This window comes from Numenius arquata, chromosome 2, assembly GCF_964106895.1.
Source record: "Numenius arquata chromosome 2, bNumArq3.hap1.1, whole genome shotgun sequence".
In the NCBI taxonomy this organism is placed as follows: domain Eukaryota; kingdom Metazoa; phylum Chordata; class Aves; order Charadriiformes; family Scolopacidae; genus Numenius; species Numenius arquata.
Genome location: NC_133577.1, coordinates 54,393,597 through 54,406,818, shown reverse-complemented (window position 1 = coordinate 54,406,818; position 13,222 = coordinate 54,393,597). Strand labels below are relative to the sequence as shown.

At 44.3% G+C, this 13,222-nt stretch overlaps 1 protein-coding gene across 1 annotated transcript in view; it reads right to left on the bottom strand.

Annotated features, from left to right (window-relative positions):
* CFAP61 (cilia and flagella associated protein 61) overlaps positions 1-13,222 on the bottom strand; it is a 109,470-nt gene that overhangs the window by 27,836 nt on the left and 68,412 nt on the right. Inside the window, exons 18-20 of the mRNA XM_074162612.1 lie at positions 12,919-13,087; positions 10,853-11,027; positions 2,657-2,949 (exon numbers count right to left, since the gene is read on the bottom strand). Of these exons, the coding sequence (XP_074018713.1) occupies positions 2,657-2,949; positions 10,853-11,027; positions 12,919-13,087 (637 nt within the window). The remainder of the gene's footprint in view (positions 1-2,656; positions 2,950-10,852; positions 11,028-12,918; positions 13,088-13,222) is intronic.

Sequence of the window (13,222 nt, the reverse complement as noted above, 5' to 3'; positions counted from 1 at the left end):
TAAAGGGGACCTTAAAGAGGCAAAAGCCCACCTGAAATCCGGAACAAAAAATGTGCTCCCTTCGGAAAAAAGTGCCTGTTCGGATGAAGCTACGAGCGGCGCCGGGGAAGCCAGTAGCCAGCGGCTACTGGCTTCAACCGGAGGTGTCTCAGATCAGAAACATGAGAAATGAGGAGCAGAAAGCGAGGCTTGGAGCCGGGGGGACACAGGCACAGACCAGCCCCTGCCCCAGGCCCTGGCCCCCCTCAGCACGCTGCAGACGGCAGAAGGGGGAGAAGCTACAACTACTGACAGAAGATAAACTGAAAGCTGGCGGAGCAAAGGTCCCAAAAATCAAGTAAAACAAGAGTGCACGCTGGACGTTGAGGGTTAAAAGTAGTAAGAGTGACAAAGTTGAGAGATGTTTTAAACAAGATCATTGCCTGCAAAGGGTACAGATGAAGACTGACCGTCTCATCGTTACAATATCGTTTGTGAAGCTCCAGAGCCTTTATAAAGAGCTTTCTCCTTCATCACTGCCTTCAGCTTTTAAAATTAGATGGCGAGTTGAATGTTGCTGCCCACCACCAAGAAATATTACCGAACAGGCTGAAGGAAGGGCGAAAAGTTATCAGACGAACATGCGTTATCTTGCTGCCTTCACCTTGAACAGACTGACACATAACTGTATCAGGGCAAACCAACATCAGTAACGTGTCCTTCCCTTAGTGTCAGCCTCAGGCAGGACACGGTTGTGACCTGGGTAAAGGCATTACCCAATTACAGCACCGAAGAGCTTTCCCGTGAACTAAGGGCAAGCGTCAGATACTCACAACCGAGCATCATCCATCTTCCAGCTGGAAGAAAAGGGACGGAAAGCAAAGGGAGCTAGAAATTCTAGCAACACTGGTGTGGCAGAGATGCGGCAGCAGAGGAGCCAGAGCCTCTGGGCTTGTTTGTGTACAAGTCACGAACTAGGCTCAGTTAGGGGAATTCTAACCATCTAGTACACCCAAAATCAGGGAAGCTCTGCCCGAGAGGGTAAGGGGACCACACAGCCCCACGTCCTGCCAACTGACAGGCAGGATGGTGTCACCAGAGGGGAGGGGAGGGGACGGCTGCAACCTCCAGGCTGGAAGCCATCTGTCAGCCCGGGAGGGAGGGAGGGAGGGAGGGAGGGAGGCTGCCGCTTTAGGAAAAGAGGAGATTTTCTCCCGTTGCTTTTATCCTGCAGGACTCAACAAATTAAGCCCCTAAGAACTGCCAATCAACAGTTGATATTGGCTCAAATCCCAAAAGGCCCAGAGCTGCTGCAGTGCCGATTCCTGCACAGCCTGCTCCCTTGCGAACCCAGCTGCCTTTCTGGCGAAGGCTGCTCTCCGGAGCCCGGTCCTCCTCTGAGCCTGTCCTCCCAGGTGGCTAAAAGCAGATACAGGAGCCATGCAAGACAGCTGAACTGGTTTTTGGAGAATATAAAGCCCCTGACATCACAAATAATTGCACATCTCTCATCTTAGAGGGTGGCTAAGAGAGACCTCGAGAGGGAAGAACCATAGCTGGGGCAAGGATGGGCAGAGGGCACAAAAGAGCAAGAGAAACAAACCATGAGGAAATGGGGGTCTTGAAGGAATGGTGCAGGTGACACAGGCAAGGTGGTGGGGAAAAGAGGGGGGGCTGATGGGGAGGTGGTGAACAGATACCAAGATGCAAGAATAAGAACCACATTGACATCTCTGGAAGGATAAAAACACTACTGATATGGGGACCAAAGTCAGGAGACTGCTAGCGAATAAAAGTGCTATACAAGGTCTTCACCTCCATCAGGAAGGGCTTAACTATCCATACATTAAAAAGAAAAGGGTTGGGAAAACCCAGTAATTTAGAGCTTTCCAGTGCAGGGAGGCAGCAGGGATCACCGACTCCTGGGGAGCTCCCAGGGGAGGCACACGGCTCTTCCATTCCAGAATTCCAATAGACTTGGTGCACAGAGAAGCGTGCCCGCAGCGGGGGGAATGAGGGGCCCACACGGCTTCCTACAGGTGCTCGTGTTGAAGTGACTCTACTAGAAGTGCTCACTCACATGGATTAGCCCAATAAAGAAAACCAGAACTATTCCCCCCATTTGGAAAGGCTAAACCCTGTCCCAAATCTCACAGTGGGGCCACACCTGTGAGTGTGTGTATAATTTACTTAGATACTGATACTATAGATGAACAAAAATGCAGTCATTAATGTAGTGGGAGAAAAATCTATTTAAAAATATATTTTAATTACGTTACATAGTGGGCCTCTCTACCCCAACATTATTGGCTTCTCCTATGACTAAATCAAATCTTACCCAAATGCACATAACTATAGACAGGAGTTACTGTATGCATTTAAATAATAAAAAGATTTCTGGAATTATTTAGAAAATTAATTAAGAGTATTTGTCACTCAGCAGTGAACAACTATTTGTGAGTCAGGTGACTTAAATACATTCTAATCCAAATCATTCAGGGCATTAACAATGGTTTTATTTGGATTTTTAAAAAAACAATCCTTTAGACTAACAAGTGAATGTTCAATCTTCTAGAGACAATGAGAAAATAGATAAACCAATGAGGGACTATCTGAATTTGATGGTCTTTGTCTTAAAAAACAGACTGAAAGAAACACAATGAAAGCGTATACTTACCGAACACTGCAATTTAAACGGTTTTCTATTAGTAGTGAAAGCAGCACATGTGATAAGGTCTGGGTCGTCGCCTTCGTTCCACTGTGCCAGGATACTGTCATAATAAACAGACACGCCAGCCTTTGACAGTGCCTCCCCAACAGCACTTTCGATTTCGTTGTTGTTAAGGCAAGTAACATTTGAGCTGAGTGGAGGCTGTACGAGATGTATGCGAGAACCATCAATTCCAAGAGATAAGAGGGTTTCTACCGTGGTGTAAACGTCAATTGTATTCCCATAGACAATGACGTTCCCTAAGGGGAAAAAAAGGGGGAAAAATTTCTAAGATGTACAATGAAAACCTTATTAGTATAACTCAGATGATAATAACACAAAATTGCTCTCTTTGACCCTCTTATTTCTCTGATGCTATGAAGCAAACAATGTTACCTAGCAACAGTAGCTAAGATAATTTAGTGAAGAATCTGTACAAAACATCCCACAAAGTAGGCAAGTACTTAACATAGAAGTATGACATTCATTCTGATCCCGTAATTTGAAATTATTTTGATTGAAAATCCTCTAGGAAAAAAAAAAAAACCCATGTTTTTATTTTATTCTCCTCTCCCTCCTCAATTTTGCTCATTCAAAGGACTTATTGAGGGGAGGGAGACAGGAGCAAATGAAACGCATCACGCAGAAGAAAACCACAAACTGCGGAAAGACAAAGTTGCAGAAAACAAGCCATTGTGCAATATGGGAGGTCACCAGTGCTGCCGCTTCCTTCCGCAAAAGCCTAATCTCCAGACAATGGAGACACCCCTGCAGACGTACCCCTGTGCCTGCTGCTTCCTATCTGCCGCCTTGTGTCCCCGAACTGCCCCGCTGAGGGGCACAGGCGGCCGATGCACCGATGGGGAGCAGCTGGCAGCTCTGCACTGCTCTTTGAAGACAGCTGCCTCCCTCCGGTGCACATCAGAGAATGCCCACAACCTAAATGCCTCCAAGTACGTGCTCCGAACCAGCCAGCCTCCCTCCTTGCACGCTGCCCAGAAATCAGCAAGCTGGAGACAGACATTTCTCATCGGTTGGTATGAAAACAGAGTTTGGCCGTCGCTGCTCCTTTTGCAGAGGCATCGTCACTAGAGCAGAAACCGTTCCTTAAACCAGCTCCATCTTTCCACCCACTGGGTGAAGGGAGCTCCAATTCAAACCCACATCTCCCACCTTCCAGGGAAGTGCTCTTAACTACAAAGCTGCAGCCTGTATGGTAGGATCTTGCAAATTCTTACTCAAGTGGTGCCACTTCAAACCGCATAGTTAAAGCTGAGAGCAAATCCGTGAGGATGGGAGGGCAGCAGGTTCTGTGTGAGCACGATGTGACTCTCCAGCCTAATGGCTACAGCCTTCCTGGCAATGAGGGAGGCAGAGCTGGGATGCATCGGAGTATCTGTGTATTTTATCTGAGGATGGTTTAATATAAAACAAATAAACAGCTCCTCGCTGTTCCCTCTGTCCCCCTGCTTGAAATCGGAATCATTGGTTTTGCTCTGATATCCACTAAGTCTTCAAGTAATCCATGCTAAACAGCACAGCTCTTGTAGGACACACTGGGAACTCCTCTCCTGGTGGACCCTTCACTAGGAGGGCCACAGCCAAGCTCCTGCCTGAGCAAAGGAGGATTGGGCGCAGGTTTGAGGAATCCTCCGTGCATGCAGCAGAAGCATGTTCACAACCACCAGCCCTGCATCTGGGCTGGAGATGCAGAGCTGGTGCAACCACATCAGCAACTAGCTCAAGCTGCACGGCCAAGGTAGATGGAGGAACACCCACCCTCTGGATTTTGACAGACCTTCAGTAGGACACAGCTCCTACACCTGATGGGTGTTTCAAGTATGCCAAGAATCTGCACGGTCAGCACAAGGATGCGTCAAATGCATGTTCCCATTACATTTAGCATCCCACACCTGGGCAGCGCTGCTGGTCAGCAGGTGCATTTATTGCTTTATGGGAAATCCCTGGGAGAAACAGGAAATAACTGAGCCAAACCTACACAAGCTAACGTGCAAACAGCCTTGGGATAGAGGACATCACACACTCCAGCATGGAGCTGGGAGAAAGGAAACTGGAGAAAAGCTAACAACACCCAAGTGTTGCTTTTCCAGGCAATGTGTGTAAACCAGAAGAAAGCCAGTACACAAATCCCAGGCCATGTCAGCCTTGTCCAGTCTCAGATTGAAGGTGAGGGATAACGCAGAGGATATAGGGCCTCGTATAAGAATCATAGAATGGTTTGGGTTGGAGGGGACCTTAAAGATCATCCAGTTCCAACCACCCTGCCATGGGCAGGGACACCTCCCACCAGACCAGGTTGCTCAAAGCCCCATCCAGCCTGGCCTTGAACACTTCCAGGGATGGGGCATCCACAGCTTCTCTGGGAAACCTGAGCCAGGGTCTCACCACCCTCACAGCAAAGAATTTCTTCCTAAAATGTAATCTAAATCTCCTGTCTTTCAGTTTAAACCTGTTACCACTCATCCTATTGCTACACTCCTTGATAAAGAGTCCCTCCCAGCTTTCCTGTAGGCCCCCTTCAGGTATGAGGTCTCCCTGGAACCTTCTCTTCTCCAGACTGAACAACCCCAGCTCTCTCAGTCTGTCTTCACAGAAGAGGTGCTCCAGACCTCTGAGCATCTTCATGGCCCTCTGGACTTGCTCCAGCAGATCCATGTCCTCCTTACGTTAGGGAGAAGATGGATGTTATGGCAGAAGTTTCTCTGCGAGCTCTATGAAAATAACTTGTAGGCTGGCACTGAAAAAGTGTAAGGATTGAATGTACTAAAGAAAGATCAGTGCTGAAACATATGAGGTGTTTCAGGAATGGCCTTTAATTGACATAAACAGCAGCTGGCATTGGCTTCCCCACAGACTACAGAGCAGTAACTGCAATCAGAATTTAGACAAACAGCTGACTCTCCTACATAACTGGCTTGATCTTGACTTCTGGCAGGATTTACTTTCCTTCATGGCACCGCAGTAAGCAGTGATGAGCAGGTAAGAGTGCCTCATGCAACTAACTTGCACGTTTATCTCGGCATTGGCATTTATGTCTCACTACAAGTGATAGCATCCCCTACAACCTAAATTTTATTATTTCATAGGCTAAACTAATTTCACTGGGACCATGTTTTACTGCATGAGACACAGAGCAATACTAAACAGAGCACTCACAAAGCCCTAGCTCCTAAGAATATATATGAAAAAAATTGTTAACAGATGTTCTATTATTCCCCTTTGACTACAAGGTTATTTTATTTGTCCATATCAGTTTGGCTACTTGTAGCTGCCAAATAAACATATCTCTTCATAACTGTCAGAGAAAAGAATTGCCCCATGATTATACATGCTCAGAAATGATGGAAAGCATATTTTTACATTTAACATCAATGACCAGAGAGGCAGAACAATTTTACCTGCAAATGTATTCATCTGAAATCATAAGAAAGAGATCTTACTAGTTTCATAAATATAATACAGAATAGATATAATGTGTGATAATGGGAATTCCACCCAGTGAGTGCATTGCTAAGCTGACTTTCCAAGCCAGAAGAACCCCTTCTGTTCCTTTCCATCCAGCCAGGATGTCTGTCTGTAGGCAGTACTGTCCTCATGAGAGTGCCAAAAAAAGAAGGAAGACATAGGACTGAGAAGTTCAGTTATTGCATTATATGTTGGCATTTTTGTATATACACGATCAGATTCAAGCCCTGCATTTCTCAAGGAAAATTAAAATTCTATTTTATATGGTAATATTAAATACAACTACATTAGATAAAGGAAAGCAATGCTCCTTTACTGACCTCTTGCAAATCAACAATTTACGGTTTCTGCTTATTACAATATTAGTGGCTTTTTAGATTACAGTGCTAGTAGTCTAGGGACTACAGATATTCATTATGGACTGAAATTATGTTCACTGGACAGATAGCAGTTCCTCAGGATGCTTTTATTATTTAACTACACGAAAATGTATCTATCTGTGAGTAAACATAATAACCTTCCACAGAAAAAAGCAGCCATAAATAAAGACCGTTAGAGTAGTTTTATCATTTACTACTAGAATGTCAGTGTTCTGCGGCAGAGCAGGACCATTCATTTTCCACAAGTGGAAGCACAAGATTTCAGTGACCCTAGCATGACCTGAATCTTTTTAGTTTGCAAAAGCTGAAGGAGAAAACCAGTATTAGCTAAAGCATCAGTGGCTCCAGTTGGTGATTCATGCACTGGAATTTTAATGCGATACTATTCCTACAAACACGCTTTTAATAAGGCCGTAAACTATGTTTAGGTAAAAAGAAAAAATAATTGCTCCATTTTGGGCCATTAAAGCAGTTTTGTTCCTTACTTTACTCCCATCCTAGTTTTTATTTTCATGGAAAGTGCAGAGCTAATAGGAGATGAATTTCAATTAGTCACAATTACAGCTATAATAGGTTACATGCATTAGGCGGCTGGGTTTCATCAGAGAAGCCTCAGCGGCAGCCATCGGTGCTGCTGCTCGCCCTGCTCCCAGGCCCTCTGCAGCACGAGGTCCCTCCAGAGCCACCAGCACAACCAGCCGGGGCCAAAAACCTCTGGCCCCAGTTCAGGGACCCCTCTGCAGCTCACCATGCTGCAGCCAGCCGAGGAGCTGGCGGCAGCGGACGTGGCTCGCTGCTTCTCCACGGGCTCCCTGAGCAACACCTGCTGCTGAGCTCCAGCCGGCTTCTCCTGTCACCTCTCCTTGCCCTAGGTGAGGAGGAGCCCAGGGAGGAAGGCTGCAGCAACCATCCTGCTGCTCATGCTTGGTGGTGCAGTGTCCTGGTTTGAGCGACACAGGACTAATTTCTCTTCTAATGCTTGGGAAACTGCACTTTTAGAAGACTCTAGTGCCTGAATTTGTGAAAATACTGACTTTATAGCCAGCTAGGCTATGTGGGATTCAAGGTCTCTGTGTTTTCAAGTTAGCCAGGTGCAGGAGTGAGGAGGAGAGAGACCCGGGCACTTGACCCAAGCTGGCCAACAGGATTATTTCAAACCATGAATGTCACATTCAATATAAATTGGAAAGTTTGCTGTGAACTTCTCTCTCTCTCCCTTAATGGCTGTGGTCCAGAAAACTCCTTGCCCCAGTGCCGGACCTCTGAGCCCTTCCCTTCCTCCTGAAGCCGTAGCGCTCACAGCGCCCAATATTTGCTGTCCACTGCTGGGAGTGCACAGCTTCCTACTGATAGAATGGGCTGAGTATAATCCTTGTATATTTTATAATGGTATTGGGAACAATATTTGCTCTTTAGTGTTATTAATGTTAATTATCTAGTCATATTCCATTAAATCTGTTTATATTTCAACCCTTGGGTTTCCTTGTTTTTAACCTGATTCCCCTTCCTGGGTGGGGAGGGCTCATCAGGCGATAGAGTAATTGTCTAAACGACAATCAGTTTTGGGTTTCTCAAACCATAACATGCAGTCACTGCCAGGAGCACCCTTCCTTCCACCACAGCGTACGTGCAGCACCTCCCGACGGTACACGCTACTGGGCTGATCCTGCTCTACTTAGAACCCGCAAGAAAGCATCCACTGATTTCACCCAGGTTGAAGTGGTAAACCAATGCTCACAGAGGGAAGAAAAGCAATCAAAACCCCTACCTTAACTCTTAATTAAAAGCTGCTCTCAAAAATCAGTGCCACCAAATGAAGATTTCATCCAATTAGGCGAATAAGACTCACATTGTGAAGCTCAGTGATTAACACTTTCCTTTAAAAAACCTCCAGAACTACAGGTGGTCTTGAAGGTGCACTCGCCCTCCCTTGCCTGGGGCTCCATGCCCTCGCAGTGCTGGGTGCCGGTGGGAGGTGCTCCTTGCCTGAGCCCTTGGGCTGGTTATGTAGGACCCCGGGGGGGGCTCATCCAGCAGCCGAGGCAGGAGAGAGAGGCTTGGCACAGCAGGCTCCAAACTGCTTTCGATAAACACAGCAAATGGCTGAATAAGAGGAGCACAAATAGAAGAAAGTTGTGTGGAGGAAAGACCGAGTATAAGCTGAGAAGAATTATTATTGTCTCTGAAGTGGGAGGATGAAATGTCTATTTCTGTGCAGCTACAATAACCAGCATATACAGTTTTACTAGCCACTCCAATTTCCTTAAACAGAAGCAAATCCTATTTTTTAACATTTTGAATTCTAACATGTTTAAAGCAGGTTTGCAGGAATTTGACAAACAATCCTTTACAGTTTTGATGAAATATAAGCGGTGTAATACTGCTCTTTACTGAAGGCAAACTGGAGAATTTCAGAGATGAAAAGTAAATGGAAACGTAAAATTTTGGCCATCCCAGTAGGGCAGTAGCGTGGCCTGCAGAGAGCTGACAGACATCCAAATCAATTGCTGAACTCTGCAGGAGCCTTGCCTCTGCACCTCTGTGAGCCCACTGCCTATTAGACTGTCTCCAGAATAGGCACGGGGCTGAAAAGCAGACTCATTTTCAGCAAAAGGAGGGACCTTGGATGCAGCTATGGATCAAGTCTGAAAGAACACCATTCATAAGAAATATAGCCAGAAAACAAAGCAGGATGAGAAAGAATAGAAACAGAGATAGGTGAAGGACTTCTCCAGCTGGGCACTCTTTATAGCTTACATCTGCAGTGGCAGAGAACATGAAGTGGGAAGAGCAGTGAAAGAGAACTGGAGCCAGAGGCAGGGTGAGGAGAAAGAAGGGGGTGTCACGTCTCCCACAGACCATGTCTCCAAAAAGTCCCTCCGGACCAGCCTCATTGGGAGTTCTGGATTTAGCTTATAACTGAAGACAGGATAGTGCCTTATCAAGATTTCCATCTGTACACCACAACAAAAGTCAGCAGCAACAATGAAATAATGATTAATATAATGTTAATTTAGTATTAATAATAATAAAGGTGCATTCGTCCCAAAGGAGATGAGGTGCTGTAAGATGCTGTTAGCCTGAAGAACGACCCTCCTGGGCATCCCAGCCAGTGGCTAGCTCTCGGGCAGCATTTCTGTGCAGGTGTCCTGGAGCACATTCCAGGACTGGGCACGCACAGGCTTACATGAAGGATTAGCAGTAGTGAACACAGCAAACTAACAACCTCATCTGTTTATGCAAAGGGAGCTGTGCCTATCAGCTGGATACCAGGTAGAACAGCGTGGGCAGGGGCTGGTGTCAGCTGGAAAATGGGTGGAGCAGGACAACCGAAGAGACTCCATTTCCCTGCCTGAGGCCAGGAAGCTGTTTGAGGAAAATGTGAACAGAAACATTACCATGTTTATTGTCTCCTGTCCTGATCACAGCAAGACTTAAGAGGATGCTAAAGAAACTTCCAGTGTCTTGAGAAGGTCTGCAAAGCAGGACATGAACCTTGTATCATCAAATAACTACCAATTTTCATTATGTTCTCAACAAATGAGCCAGGTAAACTACACCTTTAGGAAACTCCTGTTGTTGCACTCAGTCAACAGAAACTCTTCCACAAAGAGAGCTTTCCTGCTCCGAACTCTGTCCTGACGCAGATCTGGCACGCAGAACTGATGTTACATGTATTCAATTACTGTTTGGTCTATTTTTCTGTAGTTGAAAGTTTAACTCTGAAACCTGGATGATTACAGATATTTTCAATACCATATGCATTCAGCGAATGAACTAATGAATATATGAACAATGAACCCATGAACAGGCTGAGGAAATACAGGTATGGTGGACACCTGCACAACTGTGTGATTTTAAGTGTTAAAAAGAACAGACTGGGAGCCTGCAGTTTGATGTGAAAATCTGATCTGAAAAAATCCACTTCCTAATTTAGACCTGTTTTCTTTGTGTTATGCCTCAAATCTAGATATTTTTCTATACAACAGAAAACCACGTCCACTAATTAAATTATTATTTAATTGACTAATTAATGACTCCAGCCAGATTTGCATTTGGGACTCATTTTGTTTTATATAATAATTATAGATAATTAATCTATCTCGAGCCTTTCTTTCCTAGCTAAATATGCTGGGTATCAAAAATGACAACAAATTGTAAATTAATCTGGAAAACAAAGCACAGCAGATGAAAGACTTTGTTAGAATTAATCAGGCACCAATTATACCATGGAATTAAGGAAACAATAAGCCTAGAAAACATTTCTGTAAATGCGTGTGTTGACGAAAACCCTTACCTTCCGAGCTGACAACATTTTCTTTCAGCCAGTGCATTGCCTTCAAGCAGTCCTGATCGTCATTGAGAGTAAAATGATTGGAAGGGGCTTTCCCTGGGTATCTTTGTGGCCACTTACTTAGGACTTCTGCATTAGTTGGGAGTTTACTGATATCTGCTCCAGTGGGAGACAGGACCTGGAAGAAACGAATAAGAGAGTGAAGGAATATACGGCATATATATCTTGAAGAACTGTTAAGAAAGATATTAAAAAACAGTGACACAAGCCATTTGACTACCTAAGGGTTGCTATCCTTGTGCATCCTGACCCTTCTTAACGTTCAGCACTAGCAGACACATCAAGTCTGAGTACACACACAGGTTCTCACTCGTGAATATGTATTCCGTATTTTCTATGGGACATGGGTGACCATTTTAAACAGCAATGCCAGAACAAGTGAATAACAATACAGGCAAAACACAAATGAAAGGGACTTCACAGCAAACAGCAGAAATGGATAAATACACAGTTGAAGGATCTCTGCAGTTATTTGAATAACCTATGACACTTGGAAATTCTTCATGCAGCAAGACAGCCTCCATCTTTCGTCAGCAAAAATCAACTTTCTAAAATAAGAGAGATTTTGTCCCTGAGAAAGGGACCAAAACCTGCTTATAGTTAAAATGACAGGATTCGGTAAAGTATTAATTGTATAATGCCACTTTTCAGTAACAAATTCAATCTGAATTATACAGGGCAAAAAAGGGAATCTCATCTATGACTTCTACAGCACCAGTGACATCAAAAAATTTTATTTACCCAACAAGTAAATCCTCTTAATCATAATGAATAATATTTTACCAGGCATTAATTTGACTGCTTCCCAAATAAGGGACAACTTATAAAAAGGATGGACTACAGCTCTGTGTAATAAAACAGAAACCAGACGGTAAAAACAATTCTGTCCTATTTTTTGTAGAGCTTAAAAGTGAGAATAGATGATATTAGGTTTTCTTCTTGAAGGCAGATAGAACCTGAGTTTTCCCCTGCTTTCTTTATCTTTCTTTCTCCTCCAGTGTAGTTACTTCCCATAACTTATTTTGCAAGTGGGTTACCTCCAAACTTCTTTTTCTAGGAGCACTTGAAGTTATTCAGATAATGCTTCAACTTTTGTTTCATCCCTGTTGAACAGTGAATGTTTAAAGTGTGTCTCTACTCTGAAAAGTGATTACAGAAAAACTGGGTCTTTCTTGCTCCACAGCTCTGTTGCACACAGGCAGTCCAGATTTCCCCACGGGGCTGAACATACTTCACACTCATGTTTGTGACTTATGGTGACCAACACTGTAAAAACCTATAGACACACGCTCAGTTTGATCTCCTGATTTTAAAGGCAAAATACCTTGCTCGCGATTCCTATCCAAAAGCAATCAGTAAGGCAAAATCACTGCAGGCAACGAGGCAATAAAAGATATAGTTTGGTTTACATCGTTTGAAGGCCACATGATGATACACAAGAAAGAACAAACCCTGCCCAGGATGGCTGAGTTGAAGCTGAGCCTGTAGGGCTGGAGATGAGCTGGATTCCACACTTCATGTGTAACTAAGGGTCTGCTTCAATCTCACTGGAGACTTAACTGTGTGCTACGATAACATACAGCACCATGTACGTGCCTAGGCATGGTCATTATGTGAGATGAGTAATTAATTTGATAAGGAATTCTCTCCATTGCCAAAACTAGGTCAAATGGTGTTAGACCAGCTGGAGTTAAGTCTCCTGTGGCTGGGGCCACATGTCAATTGGGCCTCCTCTTCAGCAGGTTTAATGGTCACGGTAGCAAAAACACTGGCAGTTTTGCTTAGTATCTGACACTAAGCAGTGACATTGCTGGTAGAAAATTTTGAAAACCTCTCATCTTATCCAAATTCTATACTGAAATAGTACAACCTGCTACACCGAAGGGCTGCAAACTTTCTGGTTATACACTTTTTAAGGACCACTCTATTGTTTTGCTAATCACAGAAACACTATTCACTCTTAAAAACTGAATATATTATTATGTTTTTCACTCTACACACAATCTTACCTGGTATTTCTGTCCCGTACAGAGAACAAGGTAGTCATATGGTATTTCTTTCTCCTTGGAAACAACTACATATTTGGCAGCGCGATTTATGCCAGTCATTTTACCAACCACAACGTTAACCCAGGAACAAAGTGACATCTGTGCATAATCTTCATCATTAAAACAGTGGCTGTGAAGAAAGAATATCTGTAAGTGACATTTCGGCAGCTGACAGCAGGCATTAATTAGACATCTGGTGAGTTAGCCGGAGTCCCCTAGTGGTTCAAGTCTGTCCTCTCGCTGTGAGTTTACGGCAGTCTATAGT